Source organism: Archocentrus centrarchus, unplaced genomic scaffold, assembly GCF_007364275.1.
Source record: "Archocentrus centrarchus isolate MPI-CPG fArcCen1 unplaced genomic scaffold, fArcCen1 scaffold_33_ctg1, whole genome shotgun sequence".
NCBI lineage: Eukaryota > Metazoa > Chordata > Actinopteri > Cichliformes > Cichlidae > Archocentrus > Archocentrus centrarchus.
Window position 1 is genome coordinate 1,556,769 of NW_022060261.1, and position 24,807 is coordinate 1,581,575.

Below are 24,807 nucleotides of genomic sequence, written 5' to 3' on the forward strand. Positions count from 1 at the left end.
GATGGCTATTTGTCCATAACTGACGTCTTCTGTTCTCACAGCTGTGTAGACAGCAGCTGGATCACTCTCTGCAGAATAAAACATAAATTACAGCAGCTAAAACTACAGTACAGTTTATAGTAGGGATCCTCAAATCTAGGCCTCGAGGGCCGGTGTCCTGTAGGTTTTAGATGTGTCCCTGATCCAACACACCTGAATCAAATGGCTGAATTACCTCCTCAATATGCTGTCAAGTTCTCCAGAGTCCTGCTAATGACTTCTATATTTGACTCAGGTGTGTTGAAGCAGAGACACATCTAAAACCTGCAGGACACCGGCCCTCAAGGCCTGGATTTGAGGATCCCTGGTTTATAGTATTACAGTAGAGCCTTTTGTATTTGTGTTTAACTTGACATCACATGTCATGAAGGTGCTGGAAAGACTGGTTCTGGCCGGGCTTAGCATGCCAGTACAACATGCTCTCGACCCTCTTCAGTATGCTTACCAGCCTTGTGTGGGGGTGGATGATGCAGTTACTTACCTGTTGCAGCGAGCTCACTCTCACCTGGATGGTACTAGTGGCATGGTGAGAATCATGGTCTTTGATTTTTCCAGTGCCTTAAATATGATCTAACCACCTATGCTGAGTGAGAAGCTGCTCAGGATGGTGTCACCACTTCTGCTGTCTCCTGGATTGCTGACTATCTGTCAGAGAGGTCTCAGTTTGTACGGCCGGGGGAACCCTGTCTGATGTCATGTCAGGGGACAGTTCTATCTCCATTCCTGTTTACCTTGTATACCTCAGATTTCCAGTACAGTGAAACATGCCACCTGCCACCTGCAGAAGTTCTCTGATGACTGCAGTGGCTGGGTGTATTAAGTGTGGACAGGAGTTCAGGGAGCTGGTGAGGAGCTTTGTGGAGTGGTCCAGCAGAAATCACCTCATTCTCAATGTCAGCAAGACAAAAGAGATGGTGGTTGACTCCCAGAGAAATAAAACTGTGACTAAGCCCATTAACATCTTGGGAGATGATGTGGAAACAGTGGACAGCTACAGGAACCTGGGCATTCACCTGAATGACTGACTGGACTGGATGATCAACAGTGATGCTGTGTATAGGAAGGGGATGAGCAGACTCTACTTTCTAAGGAAGCTTATATCCTTTAATATGTGCAGCAAGATGTTGGAGATCTTCTACCAGTCTGTGATAGTAAGCGCCATCTTCTTTGCTGTTGTCTGCTGGGGGGGCAGCATCAGTGCCAGAGATGCCAGCAGGATCAACAAACTGATTTGCAAGGCTGGAACCATCATATGGCAGAATTTGGAGGCGTTTGAGTCCGTGAGGGACAGGAAGTCACTGAACAAACTGCTCTCTATTATGGACAATCAATCTCACCCAGTCCACTCCACACTGCTGAAGCAGTAGAGCTCCTTCTCCCTCAGACTGACTCAACCTCGCAACCATAAAGAACACTTCAGGAAATAATTTCTACCGTTCTCCAGAAAACTGTATAATAACTCTTCTTTCTGCAACAGGTGAACATACCTGTCAGGACATAATATCCTACCACAAATTTTGTATTATATTCTCTTGCTGCTGTCTCTGGATTCTTTTTGTACATATTCTGATTTATAGTGTATATACACTGCTCAAAAAAATAAAGGGTACACTCAGATAACGCATCCTAGATCTGAATGAATGAAATACTCTAATTGAATACTTTGTTCTGTACAAAGTTGAATGTGCTGACAAAATCACACAATGGAACCATCCATCAATGGAAATCAAATTTATTAACCAGTGGAGGCCTGGATTTGGAGTCACACACAAAATTAAAGTGGAAAAACACACTACAGGCTGATCCAACTTTAAAGTAATGTCCTTAAAACAAGTCAAAATGAGGCTCAGTATTGTGTGTGGCCTCCACGTGCCTGTATGATCTCCCTATAACACCTGGGCATGCTCCTGATGAGGTGGCAGATGGTCTCCTGAGGGATCTCCTCCCAGACCTGGACTAAAGCATCCGCCAACTCCTGGACAGTCTGTGGTGCAACGTGATGTTGGTGGATGGAGCGAGACATGATGTTCCAGATGTGCTCAATCGGATTCAGGTCTGAGGAACGGGCGGGCCAGTCCATAGCTTCAATGCCTTCATCTTGCAGGAACTGCTGACACACTCCAGCCGCATGAGGTCTAGTATTGTCCTGCATTAGGAGGAACCCAGGGCCAACAGAACCAGTGTATGGTCTCACAAGGGGTCTGAGGATCTCATCTCGGTACCTAATGGCAGTCATGCTACCTCTGGCGAGCACATGGAGGGCTGTGCGGCCCTCCAAAGAAATGCCACCCCACACCATTACTGACCCACTGCCAAAGTGGTCATGCTGAAGGATCTTGCAGGCAGCAGATCGCTCTCCACGGCATCTCCAGACTCTGTCACGTCTGTCACATGTGCTCAGTGTGAACCTGCTTTCATCTGTGAAGAGCACAGGGCACCAGTGGCGAATTTGCCAATCCTGGTGTTCTCTGGCAAATGCCAAGCATCCTGCACGGTGTTGGGCTGTGAGCACAACCCCCATCTGTGGACGTCGGGCCCTCATACCATCCTCATGGAGTCGGTTTCTAACCGTTTGTTCAGACACACATTTGTGGTGTGCTGGAGGTCATTTTGCAGGGCTCTGGCAGTGCTCCTCCTGTTCCTCCTTGCACAAAGGTGGAGCTATCGGTCCTGCTGCTGGGTTGTTGCCCTCCTACGGCCTCCTCCACGTCTCCTGGTGTACTGGCCTGTCTCCTGGTAGCGCCTCCAGCCTCTGGACACTACGCTGACAAACACAGCAAACTTCTTGCCACAGCTCGCATTGATGTGCCATCCTGGATGAGCTGCACTACCTGAACCACTTGTGTGGGTTGTGGAGTCCGTCTCATGCTACCACGAGTGTGAAAGCACCACCAACATTCAAAAGTGACCAAAACATCAGCCAGAAAGCATAGGTACTGAGAAGTACTGGTCTGTGGTCCCCACCTGCAGAACTACTCCTTTATTGAGTGTGTCTTGCTAATTGCCAATAATTTCCACCTGTTGTCTATTCCATTTGCACAACAGCATGTGAACCTGATTGTCAATCAGTGTTGCTTCCTAAGTGGACAGTTTGATTTCACAAAAGTTTGATTGACTTGGAGTTATATTGTGTTGTTTAAGTGTTCCCTTTATTTTTTTGAGCAGTGTATATCATATTATTTATCAATGAAATTTGCACTACTTTCTTGTACAATGGCAGCCTTTATATAAGTCTTCCTTACCTATGTTTTTATATTTTATCTATTTTTGTTTCTATATGTAAAGTTTTGCACTCATCATTGGTTTTATCAGGTTTTCAGAGTTTTTCCCAATGTTTTAACACCTCTGCTGTGAAACAAAGAACTGGGGGGTGTTTGTGTGAAAAAGATTGTAGACGACCACAAAGCTGCCATCTTCTTTCAGAGCACACTCACATGTTTCACCACAGAGTGCACAGTGAACACTTTCTCACAATATGAACAAACCAGTCCACTCATTGTGGTGAGAAGGCTCTTAAGTGTCAGACTGCAATCAAATGGAATCAACAGCAGGAAGTAGCTGCTGTCACATGCAGCATTTTAAAGAAGTCAGACCGATTCATTAAAGGGCCTTTGGTCTGTTTAGTCTCATTATACATCTCATATTAATAACAATTTTATCCTGATAATAACTTGTGTGTACCAGACCCAGACAACAGACACGTGCCCATAATCTTGGCAGCTTTTGGTTGAGACTACGTGAAATACTCTCTGAAAGTCTACTAGAAAGTTATGGATAATCCCTACCATGACTATGACTGAAACCAATCAAGTGATGTATACCATGGCAACAGAGATCCTTGAGATGCTTGGCTATAAGTAGAACAGCATTAAGGAGCAATACGCCCCATGGAAAAGATGGCTAGAGGCTAAGATCAAAGCAGCACGGAGGGAAGTTAGCCAATTATTAGAGTTGCGGAAAGGTGTGAAGAATGGAGCGCCTATGAAATACAACAGGCTGTCCATACCTGAGGCCTTAGAGACCACCAAGCAAAGATTCACAGTCTTGGCTAATCACCTGAAGAGGTATACCAGAGAGATAGAAGCCAGGAGAATAAACCAGATGTTCTCCACCGAACCAGCCAAGGTATACTCTCAGTGGCAGGGGAACAATATGAGAGCAGCACCCCCACCAAGGCTGGAGACAGAGCAATACTGGAAGAGCATATAGGAGAAGGATGTATCACCCAACACCAATGCTCAGTGGCTAGTGGATCTAATAGCAGACCACAGCAACCATCCTGAACAGGCTCCAACACAGTGGCCGAAATCCAGGAAAGAGTCTCACATATGAAGAGCTGGACAGCACCAGGCCCTGATATGATACACACCTACTGGCTAAAGAAGCTAAGTGCACTCCACGAGTGCCTGGCAGCACAAATGAACCAGCTGCTAGAGGCTAAGACACACTCAGAATGGCTGACTGAAGGCTGGATGGTCCTGATCCCCAAGGACCCCCAGAAGGGACTGGTTCCATCCAACTACTGGCCCATAACCTGCCTCAGTACAACATGGAAACTCCTGTCAGGCATCGTAGCAGCTAAGATAAGTAGGCATGTGGCTCAATACATGAGCGAGGCCCAGAAAGGAATTGGCAGAGATACCAGAAGAGCAAAACTCCAGCTACTGGTAGATAAAGCAGTCACTCAAGACTGTAAGACCAGACTGACCAACCTGTGCACTGCTTGGATTGATTACAAGAAAGCCTACGACTTGATGCTGCACACATGGATCCTGGAATGCTTAGAACTATATAAGGTCAACAGGAGCCTAAGAGTCATCATCAAGAACTCAATGGGAATGTGGAGAACAACACTAGAATCCAGCTTCAAGCCTGTCGCACAAGTCGACATCAAGTGTGGGATTTACCAAGGAGATGCTCTGTCCCCACTGCTGTTCTGCATAGCCCTGAATCCCCTCAGCCAGATCATCAACAAGACTGGCTACGGATGCCGACTACGAAATGAAGCAAACATCAGCAACCTCCTGTACATGGATGACATCAAGCTGTATGCCAGGAGTGAATGAGATATAGATTCACTGATCCACACCACCAGGATCTACAGCAATGATATCGGAATGTCATTCGGACTGGAGAAGTGTACTAGGATGGTAACTAAGAGAGGGAAACTAGTCAGAATTGATGGGCTTGCAATACCAGTGGTTCTCAAATCCAGGCGTTGTAGCCCGGTGTCCTGCAGGTTTTCGATGTGTCACTGCTTCAACACACCTGAGTCAAATACACACCTGAGTCACGACTCTGGAGGACTTGACTGCATACTGAGGAGGTAATTCAGCCATTTGATTCAGGTGTGTTGGATCAGGGACACATCTAAAACTGGCAGGACACTGGGACACGAGGCCTGGATTTGAGAACTACTGCACTACCGGAAGGCAACATTGCAAACACTAAGGACAGCTACAAGTACCTTGGAATCCCACAGGCAAATGGGAACCATGAAAGGCCGCTAGGAAAGCTGCAACCTCCAAGTACCTGCAAAGAATAAAGCAAGTCCTGAAGAGTCAGCTGAATGTGAAGTACAGGATCTGGGCAATCAACACCTATGCCCTGACAGTTGTCAGATACCCTGCTGGGATAATAAGCTGACCAAAGGGGGAGATGGAAGCCACTGATGTCAAGACAAGAAAGTTCCTTACCATGCATGGATGTTTCACCCAAAATCCAGCACCCTGAGACTGTACGCTAAGCAGAAGGAAGGTGGCTGAGGACTAGTGAGTGTCAGAACCACTATCCTAGATGAAAGAATAAAGATCCATGAATACATCAGGAAGATGGCCACAAAGGATCATGTGCTTAGTGAGTACCTCAGGCAATAGAAACCTGAGAAAGAAGAGGAGCGAGAACAGGAACCGTCATGGAAGGACAGGCCTCTGCACGGCATGTACCACACCAGATACAGACAGACAAACTTCTGATGGCTAGTCAAACGGACATCATAGTGGTGGTGGACAAACAAAGAATGTGGAAGGTAAAGGTAGCAGTGGTCCCTGTGATAATCAAACACTCGAGGCAGTGACTCCCACCATGGGAGAGCGGCTCCAGCAGATTCCAGGAACAACATCCGAGATCTCTGTCCAGAAGAGCACAGACCTGGAAACAGCTAAGATACTGCACAGGACCCTCAAGCTCCCAGGCCTCTGGTAGAAGACCTTAGCTAGGAGGACAAAGACCACCGTAGGGCAACTAGTCTGGGATCACTGTAGCTGAGGTTACTCAGGTTACTTTAAAAAAAATAAAGTGGCAGGGCCTGTAGGGTCTGTAAGATTCATCTGGAGTTCTTTAAGGCTCTGGATGTTGTAGGTCTGTCCTGGTTGTTATGCCTCTGCAACACTGCATATAATTCATCCTGATTGTGGAACTCTAGCTCTTTATCCTGTCAAAGAGGCTCTAGGGTTAGTGAGCAATGGTCCAAACAGTCTACATGTGTCTTTTGGCCTTGAGGTCATTTGACGTGCCTCTTCAGGTGTCTTTTGGAGAGGTGCTTTGGGAATATGGGTATCAAGGCCCCTGCTGTGGGCTATACAATCCCTGTACAACTGTAATGAGAGCTGTTTGTATTGCTAACACTAAGTCAAACTCATTCCCAGTGGCTTTTATGTTCTCTGGACAATGTTTCTAGATGCAGCAAAGAAGTGGAAATGCTAGATTTGGTGGCATCAGACTCTTCTTTTTGCAGTCTGAAACTTTGGTTCTCGGCCAGTAAAGGGGGTAGTGCCTGCTCTGGGTTGGTACTGAGTTGCTGCATCAAGTGGAGAAGTTCAAGTATCTTGAGGTCTAGTTCATGAATGAGAGCAGAATATGTGATCTGGGAGCTTAGAGAAGACTGTGCCCAAACAGCTTACTCCTGCTTTACAGAGACACAGTAAGACAATTTTCAGTCTGGGTTTGGAAAAACTGTACTCTGCTCAAACTGCTCTGCTCAAAATATCACATGAACTTAAGACCGGTGTGTTTGTATTTCTAGACCTTTGCTTTAACACATCTGACCATCAAACAGACATTACTGAGATAAATGGAATTTAAAATGTTGGTATAGTATAAAACAATTAAATCAGTTAAAAGGTAAACTGTGCTAATAATACTAGAGCATCAGGAAGAGGATGCAGGATGACTGCACCACAGACGACAAGCACGTAATCCAGCATAAAGTGAACAAGTATCTGTGTCTGTGTGATGTTCTCATACAGCATGATAACCAAGCAAAGATGTCATATGTTTAAAAATATTATGACATTATGAAAAATATATACAATTCTAAGAAGTGTTCTCTTAATAGAAATACAGTAGTCCTCACACACAATAATCTAAACTGACATGCCAGATCCACGGCCAAAACAAATGAAAACTCAAAACAGCACTACCTCCGCTTCGTTTGATTGGCTGTTGTTGACAATTTGATATTTTGATGTCACTGTACTTCATCTTATCTTCTGCAGCTTCTTCTTGATTGGCTGAAATGAATAAAATCAACAAATAAATAAATTATGGGAAAGGATGTAAATGAAACTTTACGAAAGACAAGTAAAATATGTTTACAGCTTAGAGATAGCTGCGTGGGCAGGTAATGAAAATCTAATAAATCTAATCTAATTATAGGAGATCATAATAAATGTATAAATTATTCATGAGTCCAGAAGTCTGAGTCTCACCTTCAGGTTTCCTGTGAACACATCGTCTCACCAGCAGAACCAGCAACACCAGTAGAACCACAACACAGACTGATCCAACAGAGGAGATCACAGAGAGAACAGGAGGAGAGAGTGATGGAGACAGAGTGATGGAGGTGGGACCAGGTGGAGGTGTGGATGTAGGTGGAGGTGTGGTGGTGTGTCTCTCTAAAATAAAGCAAACACAGTCATTAAGTTATGGTCACATTGTGAATGTTGAAACCTGCAGAAACACAGACAGGTGAGTGTGTCACCTGTGACAGTGATCCAGCTGGATGGAGACTCTCCATGACCGCTGATGTCACACTTGTAGAGGCCTTCATCAGACCTGGAAACATGCTGGATGGTCATGTGACCTGTAGGCTGCTTCCTGATGAGGGAGCCATCTTTATAGAAAGCAGCTGGGAGGTTGGAGGGAGTGGTCTTTGTTTGACAGAGCAGAGTGACGTCATCTCCCTCCATCACAGGGAGGACAGGACTCTGCAGGATCACTGATCCACCTCAACACAGAGACAAACTACAGCATTTCATCCATTTACACACAGCTTCATCAACACTAACTCCACACACTCAGCTTACCAGAGACTGTGAGCTTAACCATGTTACTGATGGCACCCTCTCTGGACTCACACCAGTAAACTCCACTGTCCAATGGGAAAACACTGATGTTACAGGAAGAACCAGACCATCTTCCCCACCCATCTCCACACTGAGTGATCTTGTTTTTGGTCCTCAGAGTCCATCCAGCAGAGCTGTCGTCCTCCTCACAGCTCAGAGACACAAAGTCTCCTTCAAAGAACTGAGAGCTGCTGGGACTCACAGTCAGATGAGCTGTGAGGGTTACAATGAAACATGAAGCCAAACAGGTCATATTAGTGAGCATTTATCAGGTTGAAGCTGTGACAGAAGAAGGTTACTGACCTTGGTTTGTTGTGCAGCTCAGCAGTGAGATCAGAACTAAAGAGAAATGACACTCAGGTTGGTTTGAGGTGAACACAAAGAACAACTCCACACAAACAGCTGACAGACACACAAACTCGTCTCTCTCTGATAGATCTGCTCATTTTAGAGTTGATGCAGCAACAAGTTTCAATAAAGTTTCGACAACACAGAAAAATTGTGTAATACTTAAAAATGTATTGGGCCTAATCAGAGCTGAACTGACATGTAAATATTCACAATTTGGACTCTTTATGCTCTTTTACTGCTGTTTTTTCTAAATATTCTTCAGTCAATCATTGTGATACAATTTCTCCTCTCCTGTTCAGTGTCACTGTAAATTCATGTGTCCTCTGTGCAGCTGTGTTCATGTAATCAGTGAATGATTTGAGCTTTTCACTGCCTGCTGTGTTTCCTGGACTCCTGAGCAAAGATAAAGAGTCAGTTCAGACCTGCAGTTGGTCCTCATGGTGTTTGAACTTGAATTCAGCCTGATTAGTTTTTCATGTCTTCTCCTCCATCATCAGTTATCAGGAGAGCAGACAGTCAAAGGTCAATAATTCAAACAAACACAGAGATTCTACTTACAGAGCAGACACAGCACAGATGTTTCCTTCATCGTCCTTCTCACTCATTGAGCTTTTTTTCATTTCTCTCACTGACACCAAGTAAAGCCCCGCCCTCTTCCTCTGAGCACCAGCTTTACTATTGGTGCAGAGGCCAATAGTGTAAAGACAGAAGTCAATAAAGTTAATTAAATATATACTGTGCATCCAAAAAAAACCCTGCAGTGCATTTTTTTTTCTTAAAACACGTTGAATTAAAACAATGTGGCTTTAAGCTGCCACACAAACACACAAGAACAGGAGCTCATGAGTGTTCAGAAAATCCAGAAACATGTATAAGTAATGTTTCAAGATAATCTGATTGTATCTTTGTGATGGACCATTTATCCCCAACATGGCCACTAGAGGGAGATGTGAGTGCAGTGAACATATTTGATAATCACAGTCAGCAGTAACAACTACTTTCTGCTTACAGTCTGCTGATCAACACAACACCAGCAATGTTAATGTTACACCTTAAAAGTTGCAGGTTGCCTTTCAGCAGTGAGTTCATTCATTTTTAAATGTAGACTAAATAAGAGAGAACAAAGTCAGTCTGACCAGGAGCTCTTATAGCTGTGTACTGACTGCAGGAGCAGCGGTTGGTGCACATGCGCACATCATTCTTGTGCTCCGGTACATAAACAACACACCCCTAATGATGACATCACCAACGTTGAAGCTACTGATTGGTCACCGTTTTGAGTTAAAGTTGAACCGTATTATAGTGTTAGTCACTAAAGTACTTGGAAAGTAAATGTACTCAGCTGCTGTCTGCTTGATGTTTTTTTAAATTTTAACAAAATGTAGAATATTTGTCTTTTAACTCAGCCAATCACAAATCTTTAAGTATTCAATTTAACACCCGCTGATGTTAAAGAACCAAAACTACATTTAGTTAAAGAGTGAATTTTGCTCATTTTATATAAAATGTTTCAAAGTTTTTTTTAAAGAAGTTTAAGATGTGTAAAAGTTAATTCTTTCTGTCAGGTGGAGCTAAAAATATACTGAATATGTCCCTGAAAGACATGAAGATCAGTGAGCTTCAGTCTGACAGGTGACCAACACAAAGTATTTATGATGATGAGAATAAGGCAGGTTTTAATGTGTGAAACTGAAGCTGATTTAAAGCTGTTGACAGCAGCTTAGCAGCAGATCCACTCTGTGAACAATCCTCCATCCTGCTGGTTCTTGTTGCAGGAACAGACTCAGGTCTCAGCTTCATGTCTCAGTCTGATGCAGGGAGACGGTCTCAGAGCAGCTTCACTGTCAGCTTTGATCTGTTTCTTTCAGCTCCATCAGTTCTTCAGACCTGCTCAGTGGTTTGTTTGGACTGATTCCAGCTCACAGAAAATCTGCATCAACAGCTTCAACAGGTCAGAAACCTGATGATGGAAAAACTTCCACAGACACAGAAAACAAATGAAGACTGAAACATTCAGTACTGCAAAACTTTATTAGCAATGAACAAAGTTACAGAAAAATACTGAAATGAATGAATCAGTAACATGTGATCAGCTGTTGAACTGTTTAAAGCTGCAGAACAAACTGAAGAGTCTCCTTCATGGAGGAAAAGCTGAACGAAGCTTCAGAGGAAACATCTGCCTGCAGCTGCATGGAGATGGTTTCTCTGTGCTTCATGATACTGTCTGTAACACTCACTCAGCTGGAGCTGATCAGTGAGTCCTGAACACTGTCAGGCACATTAGTGACTGTCTGTGATCCACACACAGATCATCACACTTCAGTGTGTGTGCTGTCAGTGTGTTCAGCCAGTGTGTGTAATGATACTGTAACAGCTGATCTCTACATGAGGATCAGTTTGTGTGGTTCAAAGCTCACAGAGCAGGTTTGATCTCACACAGCTGCTGAACCTGAAGATAAACACACACTGATCCTGATGCTGTAACACACACGACACTGAACTCAGCAACAATGAGGACAATCAAATTATACACAAAGGAACTTCTGCTGAAATCAAAGGCAGATCATTTTAGTGTGAAATGCTTTCAGAAACTGAAATGTGGCTAAAAGCTGAAATAAATCCCTGATTCTGATGCTGTGCTGTGAGATCTTACAGTGAAATCAGGAGTTGATGTAATGCAGTCTAAACAGCTCTGATGATAATCAGAGAAATGTGGAATCAAACTAAACCTGGACGTGTTTGACGTCTGATTGGAGTTCAGCACCATCAGTTTCTGTCCTCAGATCAGATTCATTGATACTCAAAGACGACACTGACAATTTGTAACAACACAAAGAGACTCACAGTTCAGCTACACAACAGTCTGAGACTTTTTAACCTGCTGACATTTTCTATAGATCAGAAAACCAACAGCAGCAGCAACAAGAAGCAGCACAGCAGCAACTGGAAGACTGACAATCAATCCAACAGATCCTCCATCCTCTGAGGTTCCTCCTGTTGGACCTGCAGGTAGAAACAGGTGTGAGGTGTCAGCTGTCAGGTAGGTGATGAGTGAAGAAGAGAACAGAATCCATTTCCTCTTCAAACTGCTGTCAGACATTATCTACTGCACTCTGATCACATCACTCAGACCAGCTGCTTTCTACAAAGTCTCATCAACAACATCTTTAGAAACAAACATCAACAACCAGGAAGCAGCTTCACCTCTGATCACAGACACACTGAACTCTGCTCACTCACCTGGAGGAGGATCAACAACTCTCAGGTAGATGATGCTGACAAATTCATTTGTTCCTGACATGAAAATGCGACACTCATATGTTCCAGTGTCATTAATCATCACGTTCTTCAGAATCACAGACACGTCTCCATCCTTCATCTGTCTGTCCTGCAGATCCACCCGGTTCTTAAAGGATGGATGCTGGTTATCTGTATCAAAGTGACCATCCCGGTACAAAAGGACATATTCTTCTCCCAGGTCAGCTCTGCTCCAGTTTACAACATCAGTGCTTTTGCTGTTTGGAGCTCGACATGTCAGAGTGACAGTCTCTCCGGTCTCAGCTGTGATGTTCTTCTGGTCTGAAAGAGGAAACAACACAGAGCAGAGAGGTTAAAGGTCAAAGTAAAACTGTGCGGATCAGTTTTATTTATTTAGCACAAATTCACAACAGTCACAGTTTTTGTCATTTTTTGACCAATAAATCATGAAGCTGACCCTGAAGATCTCAGTGGATGTGAGCCAGATGTTAATGGATTGTTAACATGACCCTGCTCTTCACCCCTACACAGTTTTAACAGGATTCATTCAAAACATTTGGAGCCATCGAGTTTGCAGACATGCAAACATTACCAAAAACACGATGAGGTAAAAATAAGTGAACATAATCTCTGAGAGAAAGCAGCCTCTGATTATCAGACTCTGTGACTCTCTGCATGCTGCCTTTATGCAGCTACAGCTGTTTGATACACTCAACACAAAGACACTGACACTACAACAACCTTTGTCTCTGAGATCTGGATCACAGTCAGAGACGTTAACACCACACAGACTCCACCCAGCCTCGTGTCTCCTTCACACAGACAAACTGAATCATTATGTAAGTAATTCTTTATTAAATATTAATATGCAGAGCAGACTGAAACTTTTCCTCCACCTCACAGAGTGAATCTCACCTGCAGACACAAACACAAAGAGGCCGACAAACAGCAAAGTCGAGCAGAGCGACTCAGATCCAGCAGCCATTTCCGTGTTCCTGAACAACACCTGGATTGTTGTAACTGTGTGAGGACGATGGTCTCTGAATACCTGAACCTGACTTTAAAATCTGACTACAAGAGATTAAATTAAGGTTTAAATGATGCTGAAAGTCTGACTGTGAGAACAGATCTGACTTTGAGACACTCGTTCAGACTCCACATTTACGATCAGCGTCTCTGAAGGAAGTCACGTGACGTAGGTACGCTGCGCTGCAGGTAACCAGAAATAAGTGCGTCATAACTAAAGAGGAGAATTTAAAGCTAAATCATCAGCTACATACTAAAGAGCATCATCATCATCAAAGGACTTCAAAATGATTTCACTGTATAAAAATGTAGATTGTACTATGGAGGAGGCAGCATTTAGCTGCAGCCTCCATCAAACCACAGCTATGCTGGAGAACTTTGTCCTCCTTTGATTCTCTTTGAGTTGTGTTGGAGCCACAGAGAGCAGATCTTTGTTCTTCATGGAGAACCAGGGAGGCTGTAACCAGGAAGCAGTAAAGTGAAGCTTTAATCCTGCTTCATTAACATGAACAATCTGTTAATCCACTGAAGCTCACAGACTTCAGTCAGATCAGCTAAAAGGCTGAAAGAGGTCATTTTAAACACTTATTGTTGATGTGAAGGAGCTCTGAGAGCCTCAAACACTCTGCTGATCATCAGGAGGAAAATGATCCATGGAGAGAGGAAACAGTGTCAGGTTGGTGTACTCCATCTGCTTCTTCTTCACACAAGCAAAAAGTTAAACTAAAGTCAAATGTTCAAAAATCAAAATCAAAGATAAAATGTAACAAGTTCAAATCTAAACGTTCCCATCAGCCTCCAACAGGGAAATGTTCCTGTGTTTCCTTGTTCTCCTGTTTTACATGTCTCACCTTAGACCTGTGACAGCATCACCATAGCAACCACATCATTCCTGTCCTCTCATTGGCTGTCAGCTCACATATTTGACAAACAAATACCACAAACAAAGATCCAGAAGAACTGGAAACAACAACAAGCTGACAGCAGCTGCTGACAGCATCCATTATTAATGATGATCATTATTATTGCTGCTCACAGACTCAGCAGGTTAAACCTGTTTCAGCTGCATTAACAGCAACAGGCTATTAATCCATTAATGATCACACTCAGCCTGTCAGCTGATCCACCTTTAAAGAAATCCACTCATTAAGTTCTAATAAAAACGTCCTCAAAGACAAAGAAACAGCAGCTGCACCAAACTGTGTCTGCAGTCACTGCCAGGCTGCTGCACAGCAGACTGTACAGCTTCATCACACTGTAGGTTCCTCTAAACCTGATAGTGATGCTTCATAATCAGCAGTTTCACTCTGAAGCTGTGGGAGTGTTTCCAAAAGTCAGAACTGGCTCTGCAGCAGCTCTTTGTTCTTCATGGAGAACCAGGGAGGCTGTTTGGACTTTCCTCTGAGGTTTATTCCACACAAGCAAAAAAATTTAACTAAAGTAAAATGTTCAAAAAATCAAAAGATAAAATATAAATAATTAAAGATCTAAAAGTATCCAACAGCCTCCAACATGAAAATGCACCCGTTTTATCTTGTTATTCTTCTTTATGTGACACACCTTAGCATCACCATAGCAACACTATAGCAATCATATTGTTCCTTTTCATTTATTGTCTGTAAACTCGTATATTTGACAAGCAAATACCACAAATATTTTTATCTGACCTTCATTTGATCCAAACAAAAGAACTGTTTTGTATGGACACACCTGCTACTGTCAATATCACATACATGTTTCTGTCACTGCTGTAAGTCTGTTTCTAATAAATCACACATGCAAAGAAAAATAGACGGCGTATTAACAGAAAATTAACTTTTTAATAACACAGGTCGATGTGTAGAGACAGCTTTTCACTCCACTCTGTGAATTTATAAACTTATTCTAATGGATTACAGTAAAAGGTCATGACCTCCTGTACAGCTTAAACACTAATAACAGAAGAATATTTCTGATTTAATAGTACAAACTCCAAATGGAAAGAACTAATGTGAGAGGGAATATTCCAAAATGAAGCTTAAACCTCATTAAATTTTAAATTGCAGAAGTTATGAATCACGTAGGTTTGATTCTGCACTCAAACAAGAAAAATAAAGACAGGTTATTAATGAATATCTGTATAAAGGCTGAAAGAGGTCATTTTAAACACTTACTGTTGATTGAAGGAGCGCTGAGAGCCTCAAACACTCTGCTGATCATCAGGAGGACAATGATCCTCTGAGAGAGGAAACAGTGTCAGGTTGGTGTACGCCATCTGATTTTCAATAAGTCATAAAGAACTTGTTGAACTTTTATTTCACACAAGCAAAAAAGTTAAACTAAGTCAAATGTTCAGAAAATCAAAATCAAAGAAAAAATGTAACAAGTTCAAATCTAAACGTTCCCATCAGCCTCCAACAGGGAAATGCTCCTGTGTTTCCTTGTTCTCCTGTTTTACATGTCTCACCTTAGACCTGTGACAGCATCACCATAGCAACCACATCATTCCTGTCCTCTCATTGGCTGTCAGCTCACATATTTGACAAACAAATACCACAAACAAAAATCCAGAAGAACTGGAAACAACAACAAGCTGTCAGCAGCTGCTGACAGCATCCATTATTAATGATGATCATTATTATTGGTGCTCACAGACTCAGCAGGTTAAACCTGTTTCAGCTGCATTAACAGCAACAGGCTATTAATCCATTAATGATCACACTCAGCCTGTCAGCTGATCCACCTTTAAAGAAATCCACTCATTAAGTTCTAATAAAAACGTCCTCAAAGACAAAGAAACAGCAGCTGCACCAAACTGTGTCTGCAGTCACTGCCAGGCTGCTGTACAGCAGACTGTACAGCTTCATCACACTGTAGGTTCCTCTAAACCTGATAGTGATGCTTCATAATCAGCCGTTTCACTCTGTGGGTGTGGGTGGAAAAGAGGAGCGTGAGTCTGTGAGTGTTCAGGTTAAACTGGTTCAGCAGGTGAATGCAGACGTTATCAAAGCTCTGATTTGTTCGTCAGAGTGACGGCTGCTGGGACAAAGATGTTTTTCTGTTCTGCACTTTGTGGCCACAAACATTTGCTCAGAAGGAAGAAACTGAAAGTCACTGTGCAGGAGGCGCGTCACCAAGTAACAATGAAGCAGCCAAGAAAATAATAATAATGACTGATTCTCATATTTTTTCTTCCCCCACTGAGACTGATGCAGTCACTCTGAATCCACCATGATGACTAATCATTACAGCAGTTTCTTTTCTTTAGGGCGGGAAACACAATTATTTGTTTAAATGTTTTTAATGTATTGAAAATAAAACCTAAGAATCAGAACAGTGTTGAAGTGGGTGGGCTCTGACCACTGAGGCCCCCCCACAGTAAATTACAGGACAGTCTAATGGTGTGAAACAGCATCAAGGTTTCAAAACAATCTGACACCCAGCTCCATGGCAGCAGCTATTACCATATGATAATCATATTCTGTCAGATGAGCATTGTTCTCAACAAGGCTGCTTATTAAACTGGACTTTTATTTGATGCCACAAACACAACAGAAATATTTATGTTTCATCTGGCCTGGGATCACATCGGGAGCATATTTAAATACTGATCCAGGACCAGGACAGTACTGTACAGTAAGGCAACAGGACAGCTCAGACACAGGCACTATCAGACCCTCGGACCTTGGACTCTGGCTCTGGGCTTTCTGCTGTGCTGTGATCACTGAAATTAGATTTTTATTGCTGTTAAATGTTCTCAGTAAACTGCTGCTCTCTGTGTTAGTCACTGCTGTTTCTATTGGTGTTGTATTGTTATATTATATAAATACATGATTTTCAGCTCCTCCAGCACCTCTGAAAGGAACTGAAGCATGTTTCATTTTCTGTTTTATTATGTTTGTCACTGACAACACACACACACACACACACACACACACACACACACACACACACACACACACACACACACACACACACACACACACACACACACACACGACCTGAGCTACAGACACACCAGGATCCAGATCAAACTGGAATAAGCTGATGCTGATTTATTTTTGAAAGTCAGTGTAGTGGCATTCTAACCACCAAAAGGCCACTTGAGGGAATTTGAAGCTATTTCCAACACGATGATGTGAAAAGACTGAGGTCTGTGATGTGCATGATGACAATATAAAAGGTAAGCTCCAAAAACAGTATTAAAATAGGGCATAACCCTCAGAACCAACCACCAGGGGCGTGGTGGCCATCGGGAGGTTCCTGGTCGTTTCCAGGCCGGACCGGCCGGTGAGCAGAATTTTATTTTTACCCAATTAAACACAGCAGCGCTGGCGCTGCAGCTCTTGCGGCCACAGATGCAGTGCTGGTCAGTCGCGAACTTAGCTGGCTCTTTGAAGTGAATGACAGGAGCTTCACTGAGAGCCGTTTTCATCAGGAGGGGCTACAAACACAACAGCCAGCCAGCACACCACAGGAGAGGTGAAGGGCGAGACACCAGCTAAGGGGGGGGCTTTGCTGCTCATCTTTCACTCTCAGTGGCTCCACTCTGCATCCTGCTGCAGCATAAAATATATAACAATTTATCATTATTATTATCTGTTGGGTAGATTTGTTTGCAGTGTTTTGTTCATTTATTTTTGTGTTAAATAAAAAGTGAAACTTTGATTAAAATATTATACAAAAGTAAGAATGCCTGCTTTCGCAATAGAACAAATACATAAAATCAAGCAAGTAAGACTTCTCATATACTGAACACTGACTGCAAAAAGGATTTATCTTACAAAACATTCATGTTTACCGAGTTAAGCTAAAATATACGAGGCTGCACACAAACAGTTGTTTTAATGCTGCGGGAAAAAAAAGTGTTTCTATAATGCAAATAAAGTTCTCTTGCTTTAAAATTATGGTTTGTCCGTTGTACGATTGGAGGCCGCTTCCGGGCTGAATTTCAACCCCAGCCCACCCCTGCCAGCCACACACAGTTGAAAAACTGTGGCTTCCTCCTGAATCTAATTCCCTACACCTGTGCCCCTAAAGACTTAGAGCAAGCATGCAATCTAGAAACTGTGCCCCCTAGTGCCCAAACGACACCACTACATACCAAAATTTCCTAGAACAGTCTGGATTAGAGGCCAGTGATACAGGATACGCTCGGATACAGGACTCCACAGGAGCGATCCTAAAACTATGGACATTTAAAAGGAATATCACAGAAGCTCACCAGAAAACAACAAAAGCAAAACAAAACACTGGCCACTTTATTAATGACACATCACAGACAGTAAAGGGTTAAAGCACTGCTAACATGGAAAAATAAAAAGTTGAAATAGCTGTTTATTTAAAAAAATATGTTCATATTTTTCAGAGAGTCATTCATTTGAGTCATCTAGTAGAACATGCCTGGAACACCTCTTTGGTGAGGTGTTCCAGGCATGTTCTACCGGGAGGAGGCCCCGGGGCAGACCCAGGACACACTGGAGAGATTATATCTCTCGTCGGGCCTGGGAATGCCTCGGGGTCCCTCTGGATGAGCTGGTGGAGGTGGGGAGAGGGAAGGCTGGGCTGCTCTGGGCTACTGTCCAGCCTCAGATAAGCAGAAGAAAATGGATGGATGGATGGATGGATGGATGGATGGATGGATGGATGGATGGATGGATGGATGGATGGATGGATGGATGGATGAATGAATGGATGGATGGATTGCTCAGAGATGAGATGTTTGACCCTGTTTCACTCTGTTGAAGCAGACTTGTTGGAAACTGTGTGAGGTCAGAGAAGAAGCTGTTTGAACCAAGAAACAGATTTGACTCTGGAATAAAAACTTCCCACTAACACATTCCCCTCATGTACGTGATCACTTTACCTTCACACTGTGGCACAAGGACATCCTGAATCATTCTGCAGTGCTGAATTTGGATCTATTCATATTTTGTGTAAACATTACAATCATGAAAAGGTATATGAACCAAATCCAGAGATATCCTTATGATCATAATCATCATCAGTGGTTTCCACTGAACTGCAATAAGAGCTTCTGACAAACCTTCAGTCAAACCTCCAAAACACTGAAATACCTTCAGTCATTAGTCACAGAGCTGTCATATCTAAATCATGTTTCAGGCGATTATGAGTAACTATGAGTATGAACAGGACAGCAGATTGAAACATTAGTAAACTGACATCTGAAAATGTTATAACATCTTCATGGGTGAACAAAGAATGAAGACACAGCAGCTTCAGACTGAATGTGTTGCTTTTGTGTAGGAACTGGAATCAAGTGAGTTTGTGGCTGCTTTAACTGCAGCTGATCGCTAGATGTCGCTGGTAGGTTCTCTCTTCAGGGTTTGAATCTTTTTCAGGAAGAAGCCTGAAAAGCTTCAGTGACGGGAGTTCCGGCTCTTTTGGCTCAGCTCCCTTAGAGGATGCTTCATTTAGTATCACTCAGAGCTTCTGTTTCAGCCACATTTATTTAATATGTTTTTGAATTTGGTAATTAATTTTTTATTCAGCATTTTCACAAAAGCCTTTTTTGTACATTTTTTTCATTAAAAATACAGTTAATAGTTTTATTTTGAATCTAAATTTTTAAATGAACAATGAACCAAACCAAACAAAGCAATTAATTAAGACACTGAATTAAAATCCGGCTCCCCGTCTCTGTGTCTGGCCTCTACCATTACACTCTTCACTGAGTCTGTCCCCCCTCTTTCTTTCACATAATGGTATGAGCCTAGTCTGTCTTTGCATGTGATTGGCCGGATGGTGTGTCCATCAAAAGAAGTTCCGCCCCTGCCTGCACGGAGCAGAGTACTCAGAGCCATGCAGCTGAGCACAGGAGCGGCTGAACGTTCAGCTCTCCTACGACTGGAATCGGTAGTGATGGTGAGATGAAGCTTCATGAAGCTTTCCATTCAATCAGTGAACCCAAGGGTCGAAGCTTCACGGTGCTTCATTTGCTCTGCTGCGCCATCAAGTGGTCAAAGTGCAAAGTGGAAATAAATTGTGGAGACAGTTGTGATGTGATTGTGTTACTTGGTTTGTAACTGGCTCTGGTTAGTCGCCCCTGTGCTCCTTCACTGCCAAATGCAACCAGGAAGAAGGCAAAGTGGCAGCAGAGGCTGAACAGGCGCCTCTTATTATCCAGCTCTGACTGCGGAGCTGAGGGAGGAGTCGATGTTCACGCTGTGTCTGACACAGGAATACTTTTCTTCTTCTATAAGTGCAGTTAAAGCAGATTTTAACTGTATTTAAATATGCTTCCAAGATGATCCCAGGCCAGATGAATATAAATATTTCTTTTGTGTTTGTGGCTGTCATTTATAAAGCGGCTGCTGTGCTGTAATACCCAGTTTCACCAGCAGGCGGCAGACTGTGATTCAGGGCAATTTTGTGACAGGTTTAACAGGTGAGACTGTGCTGGTTCAGGTACTGTCCACTCACACGTACACGATGTGGTAGTTTATCACTACACAATGAAGATGCTCTGATTGTTGGCAGAGGAAGCCCTTAAAAAAAGATACTTTGTAAACAACCTCTGTTTTTGTTTGTAAACAACTGTTTTAACCAGATTAAACAGTTGTTTAATGAAGATGAACATTTATGTCATGTCAGCAGCTGTTTTATTTCCGGGTGACGTAGATCAGCCATGGAAATGTCACCGCTGTGGTTTCATGCTTGTTCTTTGTTTTCTGAGGGGAGCATCGGTTAGCCACGACAAACCAGAAGAAGTCATATTTTCCTTCTGACACCTCAGTGAAAGCCACAGAATGAAATGAAGAAAAACAAGTGAGAACAAAAGTTCATTAATTCTGTACAAAAAACAATGGCTGCCATAGTAAAAAGAGTGAATAAACATAAGTAAAATACATAAATATCACTGAAGTTACTGAGAACAAAGAGTATTTTAATATATTTATATTTTCATTGCTGAATTAGAGGTAAAATTTGCTTTTAAAAAAAAAATTTCAAACCTGGAACCCACACAACTGAAACAATTATCTTAGTCTTGTCCATCCTAATTGGGAACATCAAAAACCTGTTTTATTTGTTATTATCTATCGTCCACCTGGTCCTTACTCAGAGTTTCTGTCTGATTTCTCAGACTTTTTATCTGATTTAGTGCTCAGTTCAGATAAAATAATTATAGTGGGTGATTTTAACATCCATGTAGATGCTGAGAATGACAGCCTCAACACTGCATTTAATCTATTGTTAGATTCAATTGGCTTCTCTCAAAATGTAAAGGAGCCCACCCACCACTTTAATCATACTCTGGATCTTGTCCTAACATATGGCATAGAAACTGAAGACTTAACAGTATTCCCTGAAAGCCCCCTCCTGTCTGATCATTTCTTAGTAACATTTACATTTACTTTAATGGATTACACAGCAGTGGGGAATAAGTTTTATTACAGTAGAAGTCTTTCTGAAAGTGCTGTAACTAAGTTTAAGGATCTAATTCCTTCATTATTATGCTCTTCAGTGCCAACACAGTGCAGAGCAGCTACCTAAACTCTGCTCCCAGTGAGGTCGATTATCTCGTCAATAGTTTTACATCCTCACTGCGTATAACTTTGGATACTGTGGCTCCTCTGAAAAGGAAAGCTTCAAATCAGAAGTGCCTGACTCCGTGGTATAATTCACAAACGCACAGCTTAAAGCAGATAACCCGAAAGCTGGAGAGGGAATGGCGTCTCACTAAATTAGAAGATGCTCATTTAGCCTGGAAAAAGAGTTTGTTGCTCTATAAAAAAGCCCTCCGTAAAGCTAGGACATCTTACTATTCATCATTAATTGAAGAGAATAAGAACAACCCCAGGTTTCTTTTCAGCACTGTAGCCAGGCTGACAAAGAGTCAGAGCTCTGTAGAGCCGAGTATTCCTTTCACTTTAACTAGTAGTGACTTCATAGATTTCTTTACAAATAAAATTTTAGACATTAGAGAAAAAATTATTCATAACCATCTCAAAGATTATTCTTCATGTTCGGCTGCTTTCAGCACTGCTGGTATTTGTTTAGACTCTTTTGCTCCAGTTGATCTTTCAGAGTTAACTTCAATAGTTACTTCCTCCAAACCAGCAACATGTTTGTTAGATCCCATTCCTACTAGACTGTTCAAAGAAGTCTTTCCAATTATTGATGCTTCAATCTTAAAAATGATCAATCAGTCTTTATTAGTTGGCTATGTACCACAGACCTTCAAGGTGGCTGTAATTAAACCTCTGCTTAAAAAGCCATCACTGACCCAGCTGTCTTAGCTAATTATAGGCCAATCTCCAACCTTCCTTTTCTCTCAAAGACTCTTGAAAGAGTAGTTGTAAAACAGCTAACTGATCATCTGCAGAGGAACGGTTTATTTGAAGAGTTTCAGTCAGGTTTCAGAATTCATCACAGTACAGAAACAGCATTAGTGAAGGTTACAAATGATCTTCTTAGAGCCTCTGACAGTGGACTCATCTCTGTTCTTGTCCTGTTGGACCTCTGTGCAGCTTTTGATACTGTTGACCATAACATTTTATTACAGAGATTAGAGCTTGCTATAGGTATTAAAGGTACTGCACTGCAGTGGTTTGAATCATATTTATCTCATAGACTCCAATTTGTTCATGTAAATGGGGAGTCTTCTTCACACACTAAGGTTAATTATGGAGTTCCACAGGGTTCTGTGCTAGGACCAATTTTATTTACATTATACATGCTTCCCTTAGGCAGTATTATTAGAAAGCACTGCATCAATTTTCATTGTTATGCAGATGATACTCAGCTTTATCAATGAAGCCAGATGACACACATCAATTAATTAAACTGCAGGAATGTCTTAAAGATATTAAGGCCTGGATGACCTCTAATTTCCTGCTTCTAAATTCAGATAAAACTGAAATTCTTGTTCTTGGCCCCACAAATCTTAGAAACATGGTGTCTAACCAGATACTTACTCTGGATGGCATTACTTTGGCCTCCAGTAACACTGTGAGAAATCTTGGAGTCATTTTTGACCAGGATATGTCCTTCAATGCACATATTAAACAAATATGTAGGACCGCTTTTTTGCATTTGCGCAATATTTCTAAAATTAGAAACATCCTTTCTCAGAGTGATGCTGAAAAGCTCATTCATGCATTTATTACTTCTAGGCTGGACTATTGTAATTCATTATTATCAGGCTGTCCTAAAAGCTCCCTGAAAAGCCTTCAGCTGATCCAAAATGCTGCAGCTAGAGTACTGACAGGGACTAGAAAGAGAGAGCAGATTTCTCCCATATTGGCTTCTCTTCATTGGCTCCCTGTTAAATCTAGAATAGAATTTAAAATCCTTCTCCTCACATACAAGGTCTTGAATAATCAGGCACCATCATATCTCAAAGACCTCATAGTACCATATCACCCCAACAGAGCACTTCGCTCTCAGACTGCTGGCTTACTTGTGGTTCCTCGGATACTTAAGAGTAGAATGGGAGGCAGAGCCTTCAGCTTTCAGGCCCCTCTTCTATGGAACCAGCTTCCAGCTTGGATTCAGGAGACAGACACCCTCTCTATTTTTAAGATTAGGCTTAAAACTTTCCTTTATGATCAAGCTTATAGTTAGGGCTGGATCAGGTGACCCTGAACCATCCCTTAGTTATGCTGCTATAGGCCTAGTCTGCTGGGGGGTTCACATAATGCACTGTTTCTCATTCACCTTATTTACTTTGTTTATACTCCACTCTGCATTTAATCATTAATTGATATTAATCTCTGGCTCTCTTCCACAGCATGTCTTTCTCTCCCCTCAGCCCAACCGGTCGCGGCAGATGACTGCCCCTCCCTGAGCCTGGTTCTGCTGGAGGTTTCTTCCTGTTAAAAGGGAGTTTTTCCTTTCCACTGTCACCAAGTGCTGCTCATAGGGGGTCGTTTTGACTGTTGGGTTTTCTCTGTATTATTGTAGGGTCTTTACCCACAATACAAAGCGCCTTGAGGCGACTGTTTGTTGTGATTTGGCGCTATATAAATAAAATTGAATTGAATTGAATTGAATTGAATTGAATTGAATTGAATTCAATTCAATTCAATTCAATTCAATTCAATTCAATTTACCGTTCAGTCTGTGTCAGAGCCTCGTGTTGATTCTCTGCTCGAGGAGTCCGGTTCATAAATACACACACATAAATAAACTCCCCACGGCTGTGATAAAACTGCACACTGTGACACACAGGATCAGGAGGCTCCAAGGTGGAAGAAGCATGCACATAAAAAATATCATAATCAACCACAGACACCTTAAGCCTCCTGATCCTGTGTATCCTGTTTGTCTCTTTGCGTTAAACAAAATTATTTTGTGGGTTCTTTCTTCGACAATCTGATGTTTCCTGTTTTTCTTTCATCCTTTAAAATGTTACTTCTGTCATATTTCTGACTCCGAGAACATGTCAGCGATGTCTGGCTGTCAGGAACTGGTTTTTGTAACTTATTATTAATATTCTGTATTTTGGATGGAGGGATTCAAGGACGACTGATCTCTCTGTAGCTCCTCTCTCTGATTGGCTGCTGCAGAAGTGAACAGTTGCACTTTGACCTCTTTAACCTCTCTGCTCTGTGATGTTTCCTCTTTCAGAAAAATTACTTGTTACAATCAAAATACGCTGAAGAGCATCTCTGAGTGCACAGATGTGCTACAGCAACACCTTTCACCAAAGGAGTGAGTCTACAATTCACATGGACTCATCAAAACAGAACTATAGAAGATTGAAACAAATGTTTCCTCGTCTGATGAGTCCTGATCTCTGCTGCAACATCAGAATCAGGGACAGAATTGAACATGAACGCATGGA

General features: G+C 42.3%; 1 protein-coding gene across 1 annotated transcript in view; it reads right to left on the reverse strand.

Moving 5' to 3' along the window:
* Positions 1-24,807, reverse strand: part of LOC115776526 (butyrophilin-like protein 2) — a 143,191-nt gene that overhangs the window by 62,737 nt on the left and 55,647 nt on the right. Inside the window, exon 3 of the mRNA XM_030724244.1 lies at positions 11,976-12,314. Within this exon, the coding sequence (XP_030580104.1) occupies positions 11,976-12,314 (339 nt within the window). The remainder of the gene's footprint in view (positions 1-11,975; positions 12,315-24,807) is intronic.